The sequence below is a fragment of the Saccoglossus kowalevskii genome, chromosome 11, assembly GCF_978046115.1.
Source record: "Saccoglossus kowalevskii chromosome 11, keSacKowa6.1, whole genome shotgun sequence".
NCBI lineage: Eukaryota > Metazoa > Hemichordata > Enteropneusta > Harrimaniidae > Saccoglossus > Saccoglossus kowalevskii.
This window is the reverse complement of record NC_140651.1, coordinates 15,323,288-15,341,664: the sequence shown is the minus strand read 5'-3', so window position 1 is coordinate 15,341,664 and position 18,377 is coordinate 15,323,288. Positions and strand designations below refer to the sequence as shown.

Below are 18,377 nucleotides of genomic sequence, written 5' to 3'. Positions count from 1 at the left end.
CTCATACGGGCCTTGTGGAAAGATAGGCCTATGAATTGACAGTTTACCATCAATAACGGCAAAGTAAATCAAGCCTCCTGTTGCTGCCGGTGATGATGATGATGATGTTGATGATGATGATAATGTACTTACACTGATAACTTACCAACATTTGATCCTGTACATTGACTTGTTTTCAGTGGAGCGCATATATTAATATCAAACAGATGACCATGTTCTGTATTGAGAACCTTGTATCCCTCGTCTTTTTTTAAGACATTTAAATCAAACACCAAACCTGCAATCATTAAAAAACCCAAACAACATTAGGCATTGAAGCATTGAACACTGCAGGACGGCCTCTTCTCTACACCAACACATATCGCGCAAGGAGTGCCAAGAATTTGAATGAAACTTTCAACGTTTTGAAGTCAATTGTCAGCCGGCATGCATTTTATGAATATACTAAATCGCTTCAGGGGATTCTTTGGTAAATAATAATAAACGAAACCTAAAAATATTGTAAGAACACACTGGCCCAAAAATTAGGTAAATTTGCAATCAGTTAACGCTGCTAGTGTTTGGTTTGGAAATCATTCTACATGTGTATGCATGATTTTATTGCGTTCAAGGACGCTCTATTTCATGCGAGTTGAATTTTAAAATTACCTGGGAAACTAATTTTATTATCATTATTATGTGTTAGTTTATGCTGATCCAAAGATTGAATTATGTACGACATTAATATTTCACTCAATTGACATTTTTTCACTCAAATATGTGATTAAAAAGCAACTTAAATTGTAAACAAGCAGCCTGTCGGCTGAAATAGCTCCGCTGTTAGCAATGCACATTTCAATTAATAACTGCAGATATCATTAGAAAATGATACATTATGGCAAAAATAATCATCAAATATAGATAATTAAAATTATCACCACGAAATGAACAAATCTGACAGAGGTCCACATGTAGTACCTATATATAAGTAATATCAAAGCAATCAGACTAGCGGTTTTCAACAAGAAGTCGAAAATATCACTTTTTACCAACAATTCGAAAAATATTCATCAAAATTTGAGAATTGAAGATATCATCATGAAATGAACAAATCTGAGAGAGATCCACATGTAGTACCTATACGTATAATATCAAAGCAATTGGACTTGCGGTTTTTAACAAGACATCGAAAATATAACTTGTAACCAAAAATGACAAAAATATTCACCAAAATTGGAGAAATGAAGATATCATCATGAAGTGAACAAATCTAAGAGAGGTCTACCCAAGGTACCGGTACATATACACCAAGTATCAAAGCATTCAGACTTGTAGTTTTTCAAAAAGAAGTCTAAAAAGTAAAACATTGACACGAACAACGATGACGGATGACAACGGACAATCACTCATATGATAAGCTCCGCTCGACAAAGTCGACAGCGGAGCTAAAAAAGTCAAGTCAAGTTTGGGGTATAAACACTAGTGTAAAAGGACGACTGAGCACTGAGACAGCACTTCCTGTGACAACACATTGGTGTCAAAGATTGGGTCAGAGGTCAACCAGATAAGTCAAATGTTAATATTTGGGTGTCAAGTGAAAAAGTTTTCTAATCAGTAGTCCAATGAAAGTACCTGACCTGACCCTTTTGAAGATGATTTCCAAACATCAACTTTTTGAACACCAGAATCCCCCCCCCCCCACACCCCCATTTTGGGACAACATTTTGAACAATTTGAACGTCTGAATTTTGAGGCAACATTTTGCAATTTTATATTAATAGGTCTTGATCAAAAAAATGAAAACAATAATGAGGGTTTTAATTTGTGATGGTGACAAATGTTGGTAATAAGTACTTTCCTGTAATTGTTAATTTTGCACCCAGTGGATATAATTTCTAACAAACATAATTTGGCAAAAACAAGTAATTGCAAAACATAGTCCTCAGAAGTTACAACAAGAACAGAAATATGTCACCAAAACTGCATTCGCTAGTCAAAATGGCCACCAGTTGGCTATTTTGTTCAATCTTAATTCAATCACAAAAAACAAAAGTGAATTGCATCAAGGCCTGATAATGTTCAATGTATATAGTTTACAGAGTTTGAACAAAATCCATCCATGCACAACTGAGAATTTCTGGCACAAAAAAAAGGGCACCATTTGGCCATCTCGAATCAGATCATGAAACGAATGGACATGCCTATGTTACCCAAGTTATAACATGAACTTGTTATGTTAGAATGTGATCAGAGCAAGCAGAACACACAAACTCAATAAAAATACTTTAAAACTAAACTGAAATTATACGCTATCTTTAAAACTACAGACCTGACTCTGGATTCTCAACAGTGCAGTCATTCGTTACTACCTCTTGATGGTTCAGTTTACAAGCAGATTTTGTAATCCAGAAAAAGTAATATTCACAGTTTTCAACTGCATAGGAGAATTCAGGAGAGGATTCCTGGAAGAGATGTACAGTAGTCATAGCAACCAAACATACTACTTATAGTCAGAGATGAGACAATTTTCAATCAACAAATGGTGGTCAGTTCTGATTTGGAATAGGTTAAACTTGTGACCTGATTAGCTAGATGGATAAATATGTATGTAGCCAATGAGGTACTAGTTGGTAGCATCTTATAAATCGCTACAGGCAGCCATATTTGTTAGATCATTCTGCATTTAAGTTTATTCTCACAAAAGAAAATCTCAACCAAACAATTACAAGAATTTTCATTTTTTTTATCGGCACATGTTAACGTTTTATAGCTATATCTAATTATTCAAGAAAATGATTGCAGATTTCATGACCACTTAAAACAAGCCATGCATGGCACAATCCCCGTTAGTTATCAAACTTAAAATATATAGTTTTGTTTATAGTAAAATAAACATATCAGAGATATGGATTCAGAAGCTGATGCTTGATTATAATGATTTTTTAACATTAAAATGGTTGACATTCAGTCATCTTGTATCTGATCGTCTATATTGAGAGATATTGCTCTGAAACAGCATTAATTAAAACAATTTGTGTTGATTAAAAGTTTCAATGAACAAACTTCGCATACAATCATCCCTAACCATTTGGGCCTTTAAACATTTTTTCATTTGACTAAATAAGTGTCAAAGGGGGTGGTTACTGGTCACATTACTACATACATACAATTTACATACAATTCACTTTACCTGTAACTTGCATTAGTTTTTGTTTAAAGGTGATCACTAACACAGGTTAAGTATAAGAAACACAAGAAGATTCATGAGTATTCTTTGACTTACAAGTCTGTCCTCTTGACAACTAAAAGTTATAAAGGCACTTTTTTTCTTATCAGGATTGCCAGGACAGGTGTCACCAAGTTCGTAGTGCAGCTGAAGTTGACCATTCACCATAAAGGGCTCCCCGCTTACAGTCCCAAGGCTCTCCCATCTGAAAAAACAAGAGTGAAACTGCTTTTTACAAAGGACACATAATTACAGATTTTACACTAAAATTATATCGATTTAGGTATTGCAAAATAAATGAGCAGCCTCTTGGCTGAGATAGCTCCACTGTTAGCAATGGATATTTCAATTAGAGAATTGAAGATATCACAAAATGAACAAATCTGACAGATGTTCACCTGTAGTACCTATATATATATATATATATATATATAAGCAATCAGACTTACTGTTTTACCAAAAGTGACAAAAATATTCATCAAAATTCGAAAATTAAAGATATCATCACAGAATAAACAAATCTAGGTGAGGTCCACCCAAGTATCAAAGTAATCAGACTTGCAGTTTTAAAGAAGAAGTCGGAAAAGTACAAAGTTGATGCAGACGCTGATGACGGACAATCGCTCGTATGATAAACTGGCACGACAAATTCGACAGCAGAGGTAAAGAACAGACACATACATCATATTACATGTTGCCTAGGTACCACATTTCAATTAAATTGATCAAGGCGTGACCAGGTTTTCAAGAAGAAGTCAAAAAAGTAACAAGCAGCCTCTCGGCTGAGATAGCTCCGCTGTTAGCAATGCACATTTCAGTTAAAGAACTGAAGATATCATTAGAAAATGAACAATATGTATAGTATGTATTGCAATCGGACTTGCTGTTTTCAACAAGAAGTCGAAAATATCACTTTTTACCAAAAATGACATAAATATTCATAAAAATTAGATAATTGAAAATATCATCACGAAATGAACAAATCTGAGAGCGGTCCACATGTAGTACCTATATATGTAATATCAAAGCAATCGGACTTGCGGTTTTTAACAAGAAGTTGAAAATATCACATTTTACCAAAAATGACAAAAATATTCACCAAAATTAGAGAATTGAAGATATCATCATGAAATGAACAAATCTGAGAGAGGTCCACATGTAGTACCTATATATGTAATATCAAAGCAATTGGACTTGCAGTTTTTAACAAGAAGTCGAAAATATCACTTTTTAACAAAAATTACAAAAATATTCACCAAAATTATAGAATTGAAGATATCATAACGAAATGAACAAATCTGAGAGAGGTCCATATGTAGTACCTATATATGTAATATCAAAGCAATTGGACTTGCGGTTTTTAACAAGAAGTCGAAAATATCAGTTTTTACCAAAAATTACAAAAATATTCACCAAAATTAGAAAATTGAAGATATCAATACAAAATGAACAAATCTGAGAGAGATCCACATGTAGTACACCTATATATGTAATATCAAAGCAATTGGACTTGCGGTTTTTAACAAGAAGTCGAAAATATCACTTTTTACTAAAAATGACAAAAATATTCACCAAAATTAGAGAATTGCAGATATGATCATGAAATGAACAAATCTGAGAGAGGTCTACCCAAATTACATATACATCAAGTATCAAAGCATACAGGCTTGTAGTTTTCAAGAAGAAGTCGAAATAGTAAAACATTGACACGGACGACGAGCGACAGACGACAGACGACGACGGACAATCACTCATATGACAAAGTCGACAGCGGAGCTAAAAAGTTTATGCAGGAGACATCAATGTATGACAATGGGCAATCAGTAATATGATTAGCTCTGCTAAATGAAAATTTTTTTTTAAAATGAATTGTCCTAACAGCAGCCAACACCAAGAATGAATATTCCAAAATGGATGTCGTCACTGGCCTCGGTCACTGACTTTGACCAATCACACTGATTTGGAGAGTGAATATTCTTGAACACTTCGCAAATGTAACAGTATTGTTCAGCTTACTTTTTTGTTCCATCGTCGGTTTCATACTCAAGACAAGCAGCTGCGTTGACTGGACAGTTAATATCTTGAAAAGAAACAAGAGTGATAATAATTAAACTGAGATAAATTTCTTAAATTTTGTGTCAATAACAATATACATATACTGTAAAAGGGTTAATTATTCACTGGGTTTTAATTTTGCTTATTTCGTTGACTGGAAAATGCGCTAAATTAAAACCCAGTGAATATGTAAAATATGGCATAGAACACATTATCTAAATGATAAAACCGGGAATTTAAAAACCCACTGAATATGCCTGAAATGCTAAATCAGCGAAATTTAAACCCAGTGAAAATTAGGCATTTTACAGTACTATGCAATGCAAGCATATTATCAATCATTTATATAGCTCCATATATTCAAGCAAACTGTTTATACACACTTAAAAAAGTCAGAGATGGCTGATCCCCCGGCATCTTTATGACAAGCACCACTGGTTGAATGTTTATATCTGTAATGCTGCATCACCATATATGATTTTTGTGTTTGTTTCTTATCTTATTTATCTTTCACATTGTGGAATAACGTTAACGTTAAAAGTCTGATGGTAATAACAATATTCTTAAAGCGGAAGGGTTGCCACCTGCGCACATGTGAGAATTGAGTCCCAAGCGACGATAACAACACACACTAAGAACGCATGGGTGGATGCTTGTTTGTAAACAATGACACGCTATGGCAATCTGATGCATGCACAGGTGACGACTTCCCGGCTTTAAACAAACTAGGTAATCAGTTGTTCTTACAACATCTAGAGCAATCTCAATGACAAAATCTTGGAGGTTTTTATTGTATTTATTTTTCATCTTACCATATTCAGTACATACCTTGTTCTGATTTTAATGACCTACATACATTAATGTAATAGATTTCCTTCTTATATCCTGGTATGGTGGGTATCACTACATAGTTGTGGGTCATTTCAGACAATGGCGTCAAGTCATACTGTTCCCCATCCTGGTCGCGATAACTACATTCTACAATCTTGGACGGAGGGCATGCGTAGCGTGTACGCCAACTGAAAACATACGTGCAGTCATCCGTTTCTTTGAAGAATGATATACTTGAGACATTGGTACCTGGAATGGCAAAGAATAAAGTGAGACAAGGACAATGAGTGGATTGTGCAATTTATCGTTGTAGTCGATAACAAAATCTCCTAGCATCGTTTGTTTACACCTAGAAAGTATTTTGGGGATAATTGTCAGAAACAAAGCATTGTAATGGATACTTGTGTCCTTATTAATTTCCAGCACAATGACACAATATGCTAATAATCAACATAGTAATTCTTTTCTCTTGTGTAACACAGTTATTACAGCCGTTCTGAGAATTATTCGGACAGTCAGTTAGCAAAATGACTTGCAACTTTGCAAAACACTTTGGTCTTTGCCCAATCTAGACTTGTAGGCGCCACTTGAGTGACGGGCGCGTGGTTTGGGATCACTATTTCATAGGGGTTGTCGGCTTGGTGAATTGTAAGTATTATCTAGCGTGCGTTTACAGCAACCATTCTTTATGTTTTATAATTATATTGTAATTATTTTCAGTAATTTTGAAAATCACAAGTTGGGTGTTGCTTAAATCTGTCGAAAAATGTCAACCACTCGCTCATTTTAGTCAGTTTTACCTGTTACAAAAATGGACTAAATATAATAACGGTCGTTACACCCCGTCATTTTCAAACTGCAGTTGAAAAAGTGATTCGATCAAAAGGCACTTTTGATTTGACAAAATCCATCAAACCGTTATAATCGAGTTTTCCGTTTGTGATCCCTGACGTACATTCCCACCTCGGTATAAAATCTGAATTTGATACATAATGCACCAGTAATGTAAAAGCAACTTATAGTTTGGCCCAAAACTGTTGCGAAACTGCAGCGCGTCCCGCTAAGAAACTTTACTTTGAGCCTTCCCGCCAGCGACGAGTTCATTAATACCTGGGGTTACTCAACACTCGGGAGTTGTTTTGTAAATTGCTCTATGTCAGGTGGACTCAGATGGTTATAACAATTTAAAATAACACTTTGAATGCATATACAACATATAACCTGTTAATATATGGTAACCAACGCATGTCGTTTTGAAAACAGCGTTTTACCCGCACCTTGCAAGATAATGGAATGATTCCAATTGTGGGCGTGGCAATACAACGGCGCCATCAAGTCTAGATTGGAAAAGACCCAAGTGTTTTGCAAAGTTCCAACATATATTGCTAACTGACTGTCCGAATAATTCTCAGAACGGCTGTAACATAATTGTTTTTCGTTCCTAATCCACACTTTTCATCATTGAAAAAACTGCTATAGCAAAATAAGTATTGTGAACTTTCAACCCTCACCTTCAACTTCTTCATCACACGTGAACTGCAGTAACGTCGCTCGTTCATAAATATCGCTGTGACATTTTTGTCCAGTTGTGTAGTTCAGCGCTAACATGCCATTATCATATTTCAGTTCTTGGTTGTACTTTCCTATGTGAAAATAAAAATGCTGTATCTGTACAGTGTGCAATGAAATAATATTCAGTTAACACAAGAATATCACAGCAAATGCACCAATTAAGACAGTATCGTATCGACCAATACATCTTTTTCAAGCTTGCTGCATTTTTTAAGCGATGAAAGTCTATTTCCGATGTGCATTATAGCGCATTGTTATCTAAACCCAACAGGAAAGTTTGTCCTTTTGGTCCAATACCGAAATACACAGAACCTTGAATTGAACAAAATTCCTAAACCTATTCTTGTTAAAGAATCCATGTACAAAACAGGCCTAGTATGGGAAAAAATGGTACTCCACGGATTTGCACATCCTGGTACTTTTGGGGAACAACCGCAATAATTTCAAATATTATACCTCAATTTTTGCCATGGTAATAATATTTTTAAAGTTTAATGACATCTACATGCACTGAGAATATGTATTTCTATATTAAAAACAATTTTCAAAATAACAAAGCCCCAGATTGTCTAACATTTAGAAGGGTTCACTATCGATGACTGAGCGTATTTATAGTATCAGACACAAGTAGCATTCTGCTTACCTGCATCAACCGGAGTACCGTTCTCCAACAACTGACACGATCCAACCTCCCCTGTACACACACCGCTGCCTTCTTTTAGTGCACCGCATACATTGACCAAGTACGTATACCCTCCAACAGTCACGTGATAGTCATGTGCTTCATTTCGCAGAGGTGAAAGGTCAAACTCAATGCCGTATCTAGGATCCTTCACTTTGCACTCGGAGCCGATATTTTGCTGAAAAGTCATCAATATTAAATGGTGAGGTTGATCTTAGTTGTAATATTTTAATATTTATTAATTGTAATTTTAAACAAATATCTATCAATCAATCAATCAATCAATCAATCAATCAATCAATCAATCAATCAATCAATCAATCAATCAATCAATCAATCAATCAATCAATCAATCAATCAATCAATCAATCAACTTACCTGCAATTTACAGGCACTCGGAGTTTCCCAAGTAAAAACATACTCGCATTCTGGAGTCTCATCTTGAAACACTGGGGAGCCCTGAAGTAAAATACAAGAACTCTGTTTATCATAACTTACAGCACCAATAATATTTCATTAATATGTGATGTCAGCTTTATAATCATTTTCACTAAATCAATAACATTGGTACAGTTGACAAAAATAAATAAATAATAAAACCCAATAACAACATTTATACAGGTTTTCAGAACACGCTGAAACAGATGTTAATTTTTTAATTGAATTATCAATGTTGTGTTCAGACAGAGGTAAGACCGTAGCTTGATACAAGACTTAACTGAACGCACTCGGCTTGAGCCAATATCACACTTTATTTCAATGTGTTTTGCCACAAACTGCAATAATTGTTTCTTTTATTTGAAACATGTGTTTAATACAATTTTTAAACAAATTATTGCATAACATTGTTGAAAAAATATGAGATTCATAAAAATATCATAATTCATAAACGACACACTTTATTTAATTCACTACCTGGATAAATTAAGCCTTGGATTATTGTAATTCAACAAAATATTAAAACGACTTAAAACGACTGGTTTTGAAGTATGAGAGGACTCGCATTTTAAAATACATCCAGCAGAAGAGCAGTAGAATCATCCTCATTAGTTAGGACTTTCGATGTGTGTGATGGTACTTTAATTGTACACAGGGATTTAATTGCAGTACAAGCCAACCCAATGAAAGAAAAAATAATTTTCCCATTAAACTGATAGTTGGCAGTGTCACTAATTATCACCAGTTACCAGGTGACAATACAAGCTCATAGCAGACGTACCTGGATTGTTGAACACTCAAAATTGATCCGTGTACTCCGATGATACTTTCCGTGACACTGATCTCCGTTAAGATACTGGATGCTCAGTGACCCATCAATTCCTGCTTCTGGCATGGCCTGGATATATCCAAGATTAAAATTCTGTTTAGGGTCATTATCACTGGTCTGACATCCACCAATCGGACCCCCTGAAATTTGATTTGGTTGATGAGTCAAATGTGATGTCGAAAACTTCAATCATTGATACACATTTGCTGACTTGCTCATTTTATAGTATATAGCAATGACGTATATTGAACAGTAAAAACAGAACGTCACTTTCTTTAGTGAGACATTCGTAACATGATTGAATTGTTCACTATGTTTACAGGTCATTGTACTTGTTTACGTTTTGCACATGGGCACAGTTACTGGATCGCACCAAATGATAAAATAATGGCATTGTTTAACATTTATGTGTCCTATTTAATAAAATTCAACGATGCATATTTCCACTGGGATCAGTGACCTTTTAATGTGTATCACCAGTGCTCAGTCAAATAGAAACAGTCAAAATATTTTATCAGATTTTCTCAATTTTTGCAGGATATTTTCACACAGGACATCTGTCGTTCTTACTAAGGGAAGATTTTATACTGATGAATTAGGTGACCAAGTTTGGAAAATTTAGAATAGAATTAGTGAAGTTATTGTGCACACAATAACAATTATTAACGACGACAACGCTGCCGACAACAACAACGACAGACATTTTCCCCTTAATATACCTTTCTCTTCCATCTTTGATGATACGGGCAAGGTAAAAACGACCTATTTGTGGATAACAGTCATTCACACATAGATAAATGACATCACAGTGAAATGGCATTTTGGGAAGAAACTCACCTGGGCAAATGTAGTCACCATTTGGAGCAGAATTCAAAGGTCTACAGACATTAATATGATAGCGCAAATGCTCGTAGCCGACACGCGTGTCAACAGCTTCCCAATTACCGCTCTCTCGACTCAAAGATGAGAGGTCGTACTGATTGGCGTGCGAATCATAGACCAGACAGTCAACAGACTGTGGACGACATGCCAAAGCAGTCTCAAAGTCAAACAGATAAGTTATTCCTTCTTTTCGCACAAATTTTGGTTCTCCGAGCTGGATGCTCGTACGGCACAAGAATGTTATAACAACATTTACAAACTGACCTACGGGTAAAAAAAAATTTCAAAAAGCCAGTAAAAAACAGTCACATAACAGGTGCGGAGTTCAAGTTGTTTGAATGTAGTATAGACTGAGTGGAAATTGTATTTGTAAATAAAGTACAAATCAACTGAAAGATATTTCGTCATTGTGGTGTTAGATTTATTCGCAGAAACAACTACCGTAATTTCCCTCTAGCAATTCGACAACATTGCAGTGCAATGGCCACACTCAGATGTGACCAATCCACTTTGATGTACCTTCTTATTGATGCAAGAGAAAACTAGTTTCCTACTTTCTCTGCTTGATATTAACATCTACGATTCACAGTATCACTGACAAAAAAAAATCAACTAGAATACATGTATGTGCAACTAAAAAAAAATATAATTTAAATTTTTCTTCTTACAATTTGGCTACCTCAAAAATAATATGAGGTTATTACGAGGATACCTCAAAGTATGCACGAAAGCAGTACAGCCGGAGTATTGACTGACGCGCAGCGGAGGTTGAAGTGACGGCGCACTGTCTGAGTGCATACTTTAAGGTATCCTCGTAATAACCTTATTATTATACATCTTTTCCATCCAAGGACACACCATGGGAATGCCGAAATCCAAAACGTTTAGAACAGAATCAGCACACTTCTTTGTGAGAAGTCCGGCCCACGTTTGTTTTTTATTATTAGATGACGCTTACCCACGTAATCATTCTATATTTGGAATTCACAATTCCTTGTATGGTGGAATGAAAATACCCCGTAAAATACCACAAAATTGCGGCACGCTGCAACTTATGGTGTTACGGTGACAGATGTATAATAATACTAATTAATGAACCTAATGTGAAAAAATCATCGGTATTTCATTCAATGCAGCAGACCATCAATATCTAAAACAATAATGAATCCCCCGAAGCACAATATTGAACGAGTAGAAGAGTCTATGGCAAGATAATGTGTGAGACAAGGCTGAACACATTATTGCATCTAGACCCTACTCTAAATCCAATATGACAATGCAGGAGATTCATTATTGTTGTTTTAAATCACCACCATAAGAAGTAGCCGCTCAACTAAGATAGCTTCGCTGTTAGCAATGCCCATTTTAATTATCATCACAAAATGAACAAATCTAACAGAGGCCCACCTGTAGTACCTATATGTATAATATCAAAGCAATCACTCTTGAAGTTTTTAACACCAAGTCTAAAAAATTACTTTTTTACCAAAAATGACAAAAATATACGCCAAATTAGAGAATTAAAAATATCATCACAAAATGAACAAATATGAGAGAGGTCCACCTGAATTACCTATATGTATGATATCAAAATAATCAGACTTGCGCTTTTCAAAAGGTCAAAAGTAGACAGCAACGATGGACAATATTGCTACAAATTAGTTAAAATTAGGGGCTTTTTATTTTCTGAATTTACTTGCAAATACAGGTTTACATTAACATGTAATAATCTAAAGCTTTGACATAAAAAAAAACTCTAATTCTGATATTGATGATTCCAGCAGCCTTTTTGCTCAAATGTAATATTCACACAGTTAGTGGGAGATTACACTTACCACTATTCACATCTCGAACGCCTTCATACTTCAACGTTAATTGTCCATCATCGGAGAACTCTGGTGATGTACTCTTGGAAGCAATGGACTTCCATTTGCCGTTATCAAGAAGACACGCTGCAGAAGACCCAGAGCATTCTGAACTAATCACGTTATCACAAATGTTAATCTGGAGCAAAAAAAATTACAAGGGCAACGATTAAGAACAAAACAGCATGGTTTCTGTATAATGTTTTTCAGAGTGCTGACATCCCTGCCAAGGAGATCTTCCTGTACCCTGCAGACTTGCCAACACAGAGCCTTGCCGGCATGTAATCTTAAAGTATTAACCCACAACCCACTAGGAGCCCGTAAACAATTTCAATACTCAGCAATCCAACCCACCAAGAGCCACCACTTTTCCAGTACCCTGCCAACCAACCAATCTAGGAGCCGACAGAGACTGTCAGTACCCAACAACCTTACCTACCAAGAGCCACCGGTCTTCCAGTTTAAAGCCAACTAACCCAACAGCAGACCCCAGAAACTTTCTTTACACAAAAGCAACCAGACCCAGCACGAGCCACCAGTCTCCTAGTACCCAGGCAACCAACCCACAAGCAACCCAGTTGTCAGTTTTTGAGTATCTTGTCATTCACCGATCCAGAGCTCTTCCATTTTTTCAGTACATAGTTTTAGCCCACATTCTCACAGTGCCATGTAAATCAACCAAACCTCCATTCAGCCTCCCTGAACTTTTACCTTAAATGTCTGAGATGGTTGTTCTTCAGTTGTTACAGTGTAATAAGTCTTTCTCTTCAGGGGCTGCAAGTTGAACGTATATTCAGAGTTTGGGTCTTTAACAGCACACTCCTCCCCTTTAGTGTCATCAATGGCACATGCTGCTTCAGTGTTCCACATGAATGAATACTGGCAATTCCCAATTTTTTCAACAAAACGAGGAACACTCTCCTGAAAATTAAAAAAAAAATAACCAATACCATGTAAGTCCTAATAACTATTAACGAGTTATTGAGTTACATAGTCCCTGTGAGTTCATAAGTTGAAGAAAAATATAAAGTTTGAACAGTAGTAGTCAGGAATATTGCTCCAAAACTGCATTCACTAAAACAAAATGGCCGCCAGTCAACAATTTTGATTTCTGATCAGACAAAAAAATGTAAGTTGGTGTAAGTTTGAACAATATCTATCCATACATGACTGAGATCCGGTTCGAGAATGGCAGAAATGCTTGATTTTGATGATATTTTTGGGTAAAACTAGTTTAAGTAAAACTAACAGAATTTGGTGGCCGATGAGTGCAATGCACAGAAGAACTCAAGGTACCACAATTGGTGGATGAGGAGTCAATTCTATGAGGGAAAGTTGATATACAATGTACACTTCATGTGGATTATTTTTATTAAGTTTGTTCAAATTAATGTGTGTACTTTTTCACCACTAACTCTACAAGCAATGATGTAATGCAATGCCCAAATATGGGCAATAATATGAATATAAAGTATGGAAATCTTCAACAGACAACATTGTCATTGAGTGTAATCTTTTGACATATAAGAGAAGCTTTATCTGACCAAGAACTTTGACTGATTTAAAATGATTAACAAATTGGATGCACATTTCCTGCACCACCAGTTTTCTCTTTTCATCACAAATTCAGTCCTGTTTATAGTCTGCACTATTCTTCAGAAGATTGGAACAGAAAAAACCAACAAGCAGCCTGTCGGCTGAGATAGCTCCGCTGTTAGCACTGCACATGGCAATTAAAGAACAGAAGATATCATTAGAAAATGAACAATATATATATATGATATAATATATCAAAGCAAACAGACTTGCGATTTTCAGTCGAAAATATCACTTTTTACCAAAAATTACAAAAATATTCATCAAAATTAGAGAATTAAAGATATCATCATGAAATGAACAAATCTGAGAGAGGTCTACATGTAGTACCTATATATGTAATATCAAAGCAATTGGACTTGAGGTTTTTAACAAGAAGTCGAAAATATCACTTTTTACCAAAATTGACAACAATATTCAACAAAATTAGAGAATTAAAGATATCATTACAAAATGAACAAATATGAGAGAGGTCTACCCAAGGTACATATACACCAAGTATCAAAGCATTCAGGCTTGTAGTTTTCAAGAAGAAGTCGAAAAAGTAAAACATTGACACAGATCACTCATACGATGAGTCGACAAAGTCGACAGCTGAGCAAAAAAACTGAAAATTTACTCATTCACAAGTTTTGTCTGTTGGCTCCAAAAATACGGTTCATTTCCAGAAATATTGAAGATTGTAAGAAAAAGTGCAGAAAAATTTGGGCGGGAAAGTTTGGTAGTGAAAAGGTAAATACCATCATTTGTACGTTTAAATAAATAACTTACTAAGTTTCCTGGAGTACAGATAAAATGTATTCTGATTGCTGTTTTGACTATCTTGTTATCAACATCAGTACAGTCTTGACCATCAGTGTATTCAAGCAAGATGCTCTCAGAACTCTCAATTGTAGGCCGACTACTAGCAATGCCCATATTAGGTATACCTATGACTTCCTGTGGGAAAAAAAGCAAATCGTTTTATATTGTAGGTCATAGTACTGATACTGTAATTGTTCTATTAGTATTTTTGTCTTTAAGCTCTGTATTTCCTGATGCTTTATGAGACAGTCTAGGAGTTTTCACTCACCCGGTGGAGTAGATTTAAATTTTCAAAATAATGTTGTTTTTTTGACCGTATTTCATACACAATCACCATTTCATTTCCTAAGAGATTTGCTTAATTTTGACTTGATGTATTTTCAAGTGCAATACCAAAATAGTTTGTTTTCAAATTTTTTTTAATAAATAAAAAAATAAATAAATATATAGATAAATAATAGGACGAACAAATGAATGAATGGATTGAATGAATCGTATCTCCAAAAGAAGTACATGTAAGCTAATAGCACCTTTCATTGCATATTGATACTATAAAATACTTTATTTTTGCTTGGAATTAATTTTCGCTAAAAAAAATGATTCAGTGAAAATAAAATCCAGCGAATTTACCTTTTTCCCTATATTTTACATTCAACTAGTCAAAAATCAGTGAAAATAAATTCCATACAAAACACCCAAAACATATTTTCAGCAAAAATAAATTCCAGCTAAAATAAAGTATTTTACAGTATTGTAATTGTTTTACTGATACAGTATACAAACAATGAGCATTACATTTGGAGAGGTGCTTCTAACAGAGCAAAAATAGTGTGAGAACACACCAAGGCTGCCATATAGTTTCACTATTATAATTTATAAAAACAAGGGTAGCTTTACGTCATTGTGTGCATAAAATCTGCGTCTCACGCATTTGTTTTGCATTTTTGCGTACCAGTAAAGTGCGGCACACGAGACAGAATGGGGAAATGTTTGTTTTCTGTTTTAGATTCAAATCAACCTTTAATGCATGTACATTGTATTCAAAAGCATTTATTTATTAAATATCAAACATTGAACTTGTATTTTGCTGTGGTATTAAATAATCTTAATACAATTTGCCATTCCACAAAAAGCTGTATCATAACTCATTCCAAAACGTATCAGCACAGTTGAAGTTCCCCCCTATGATGTCATCAACACAGCCAAGAATAGTGATTTTCACATTCAAACAATAATATAAAAAATTTTTTGCCCGAAATACACAAATGTTTTCACAGCATAAAATGTTTTATTTTTTTTATGCCATTTCGGGATATATATTTATTACTACAAGAAGGAAATATGAAAAGGAATATGAAAAGGTTATTCTGAGAACAGCGCAAAGTGTGCAACTTGGGTAAGTATTGGGTTGCATTGACCTCTGCTACATGTTAGCCAATATAAGTCCTGTACTTTGTGCATACTTTGTGGTACTCCAGTGGTAACCTCATAATCTTAAACATAGTTGAACACTGGTGACCTTGCCCTTTGTTTTAGCTTGGTACTTACTTTAAACTGACTATTAATCTGGGTTTGACAAGCAGCAGCGTAGGTAGAACATCCGGCTACCGGGTTTATTGATCGACAAACATTAATGTAGTACTTCTGTATGGTATAAGGGTCAATCACCGACCAGTTTTCATCTTCCTCAGCCTTGGATAAACTATCAGAAATCAACGATAATATGAACACATTGACATCCATCAGTGTACTGAATTATGCAATATTACAAAATGACTTGAACAATTTTCTGATGAATATCTATGTCTTATCAATTCTGAGGAGAAATGGTTATTCTAAAATTAACAAAAATGAGAACATGTGACAACAAGTTTTAATTTCTATCTGTTACCGTACTAATTTTCTCATTAACCCTGCCAGATATATTGCCACCCAAAAGTCAGTGCAAATAATTTCAAATTTTGTAAAATTTTATTTTCATTGTGGTCCATACGAACAGTTTCAGATATTGCTTTTAGTTTTTGACTGAAAGGTTTGTAAATTCTTATCAACTTCATGTGGGGTGGAGCAGAAAGCAAAATCTTCAGTCTTGAAAGACTTGCATTAAAAAAAACACAAAAATGGCCACCTGACAACCAGTTGTATTATTGCTGTGTATAACAATTTTATTTCAAATAAATTTTCAGTCTTGAATGACTTGCATTTAAAAAAAAACCAGAAAAATAGCCACCTAAAAACCATTTCTAAATTGGTCAATGTATGTGATAACAAACAGAAGAGCATGGATGATCCGAAACAAATACAGATGCATGCATGCATGGTTGGACAGCATGAACATATTTTTAATTTTGTCATTTCAGTCCAACAGAAACTTGAATTGTAAGCGACTTACCTGGACAGATCATACTGTTTATGCGTATCAGGGTCTGTGACTGTACATTCAATGGGTATCTGAGGGCAGGCATATTTGGTATACCATCTGAACGAATATGTATAGTTACCCTCACCGATGAACTCAGGTGTCCCGTTCCCAGCATCAGGTTTGCATAAAAATGCAATTTGTGTCTAAAAGAGATGAAAACAAATCACTGTACAACGGAATGGCAGGAACGGAGATGAAAAACATTGGTGTTCACTTATAGGAAGCGCTGAAAAACATGATCTTGAAAATTGCTGACTTCTCATCCAAATGCCTACTAGGCAACATTGTAATTACGACATTGCTTTGAAGTTTTAAATATTTAAAATGGTTTTGCCTGTAAACTCTCGTGAAGATGGTTGTTAGAAGTAGTAGTATGTTCATAGAAATATTCAGAAAGGATGGAATAGCATGTTTTAGAGCAGTTTTCGTAATCTTTCTCTAAAGGAATAATATAGTGAAAATAAAAATCCAGTGAGTATATATTTTTCCAAATATTTTAAACTCATCAAAAATCAGTGAAAATAAAATACATACAAAACATTCAAAAAAAGTTTCTCAGTAAAAATTAATTCCAGCTTTTATAAAGTATGTTTTTGGTAAATTGAATTATTCTCATACTATTTGATACCACATTCACTTTTGTTCACCTGTTCAGGTAGAACATTCACTTTTGTTAACCTAATCAGGTAAAACATTCACTCTTGTTAACCTGTTCAGGTATAACATTCACTCTTGTTCACCTGTTCAGGTATAACATTCACTCTTGTTAACCTGTTCAGGTATAACATTCACTCTTGTTAACCTGTTCAGGTAGAACATTCACTTTTGTTAACCTATTCAGGTAGAACATTCACTCTTGTTCACCTGTTCAGGTATAACATTCACTCTTGTTCACCTGTTCAAGTAGAACATTCACTCCTGTTAACTTGTTCAGGTAGAACATTCACTCATGTTAACCTGTTCAGGTAGAACATGCACTCTTGTTAACCTGTTCAAGTAGAACATTCACTCTTGTTAACCTGTTCAGGTAGAACATTCACTCTTGTTAACCTGTTCAGGTAGAACATGCACTCTTGTTAACCTGTTCAAGTAGAACATTCACTCTTGTTAACATGTTCAGGTAGAACATTCACTCTTGTTAACCTGTTCAGGTAGAACATTCACTCTTATTAACCTGTTCAGGTAGAACATTCACT

The 18,377-nt window shown here is 34.9% G+C and overlaps 1 protein-coding gene across 1 annotated transcript in view; it reads right to left on the bottom strand.

Annotated features, from left to right (window-relative positions):
- Positions 1 to 18,377, bottom strand: part of LOC100366918 (cation-independent mannose-6-phosphate receptor-like) — a 69,944-nt gene that overhangs the window by 32,582 nt on the left and 18,985 nt on the right. Inside the window, exons 13-27 of the mRNA XM_085504912.1 lie at positions 17,152 to 17,324; positions 16,308 to 16,461; positions 14,727 to 14,894; positions 13,071 to 13,280; positions 12,330 to 12,498; positions 10,450 to 10,758; positions 9,565 to 9,752; positions 8,724 to 8,804; positions 8,307 to 8,523; positions 7,603 to 7,734; positions 6,089 to 6,340; positions 5,222 to 5,285; positions 3,263 to 3,410; positions 2,309 to 2,441; positions 146 to 277 (exon numbers count right to left, since the gene is read on the bottom strand). Of these exons, the coding sequence (XP_085361038.1) occupies positions 146 to 277; positions 2,309 to 2,441; positions 3,263 to 3,410; positions 5,222 to 5,285; positions 6,089 to 6,340; positions 7,603 to 7,734; positions 8,307 to 8,523; positions 8,724 to 8,804; positions 9,565 to 9,752; positions 10,450 to 10,758; positions 12,330 to 12,498; positions 13,071 to 13,280; positions 14,727 to 14,894; positions 16,308 to 16,461; positions 17,152 to 17,324 (2,530 nt within the window). The remainder of the gene's footprint in view (positions 1 to 145; positions 278 to 2,308; positions 2,442 to 3,262; positions 3,411 to 5,221; positions 5,286 to 6,088; positions 6,341 to 7,602; positions 7,735 to 8,306; positions 8,524 to 8,723; positions 8,805 to 9,564; positions 9,753 to 10,449; positions 10,759 to 12,329; positions 12,499 to 13,070; positions 13,281 to 14,726; positions 14,895 to 16,307; positions 16,462 to 17,151; positions 17,325 to 18,377) is intronic.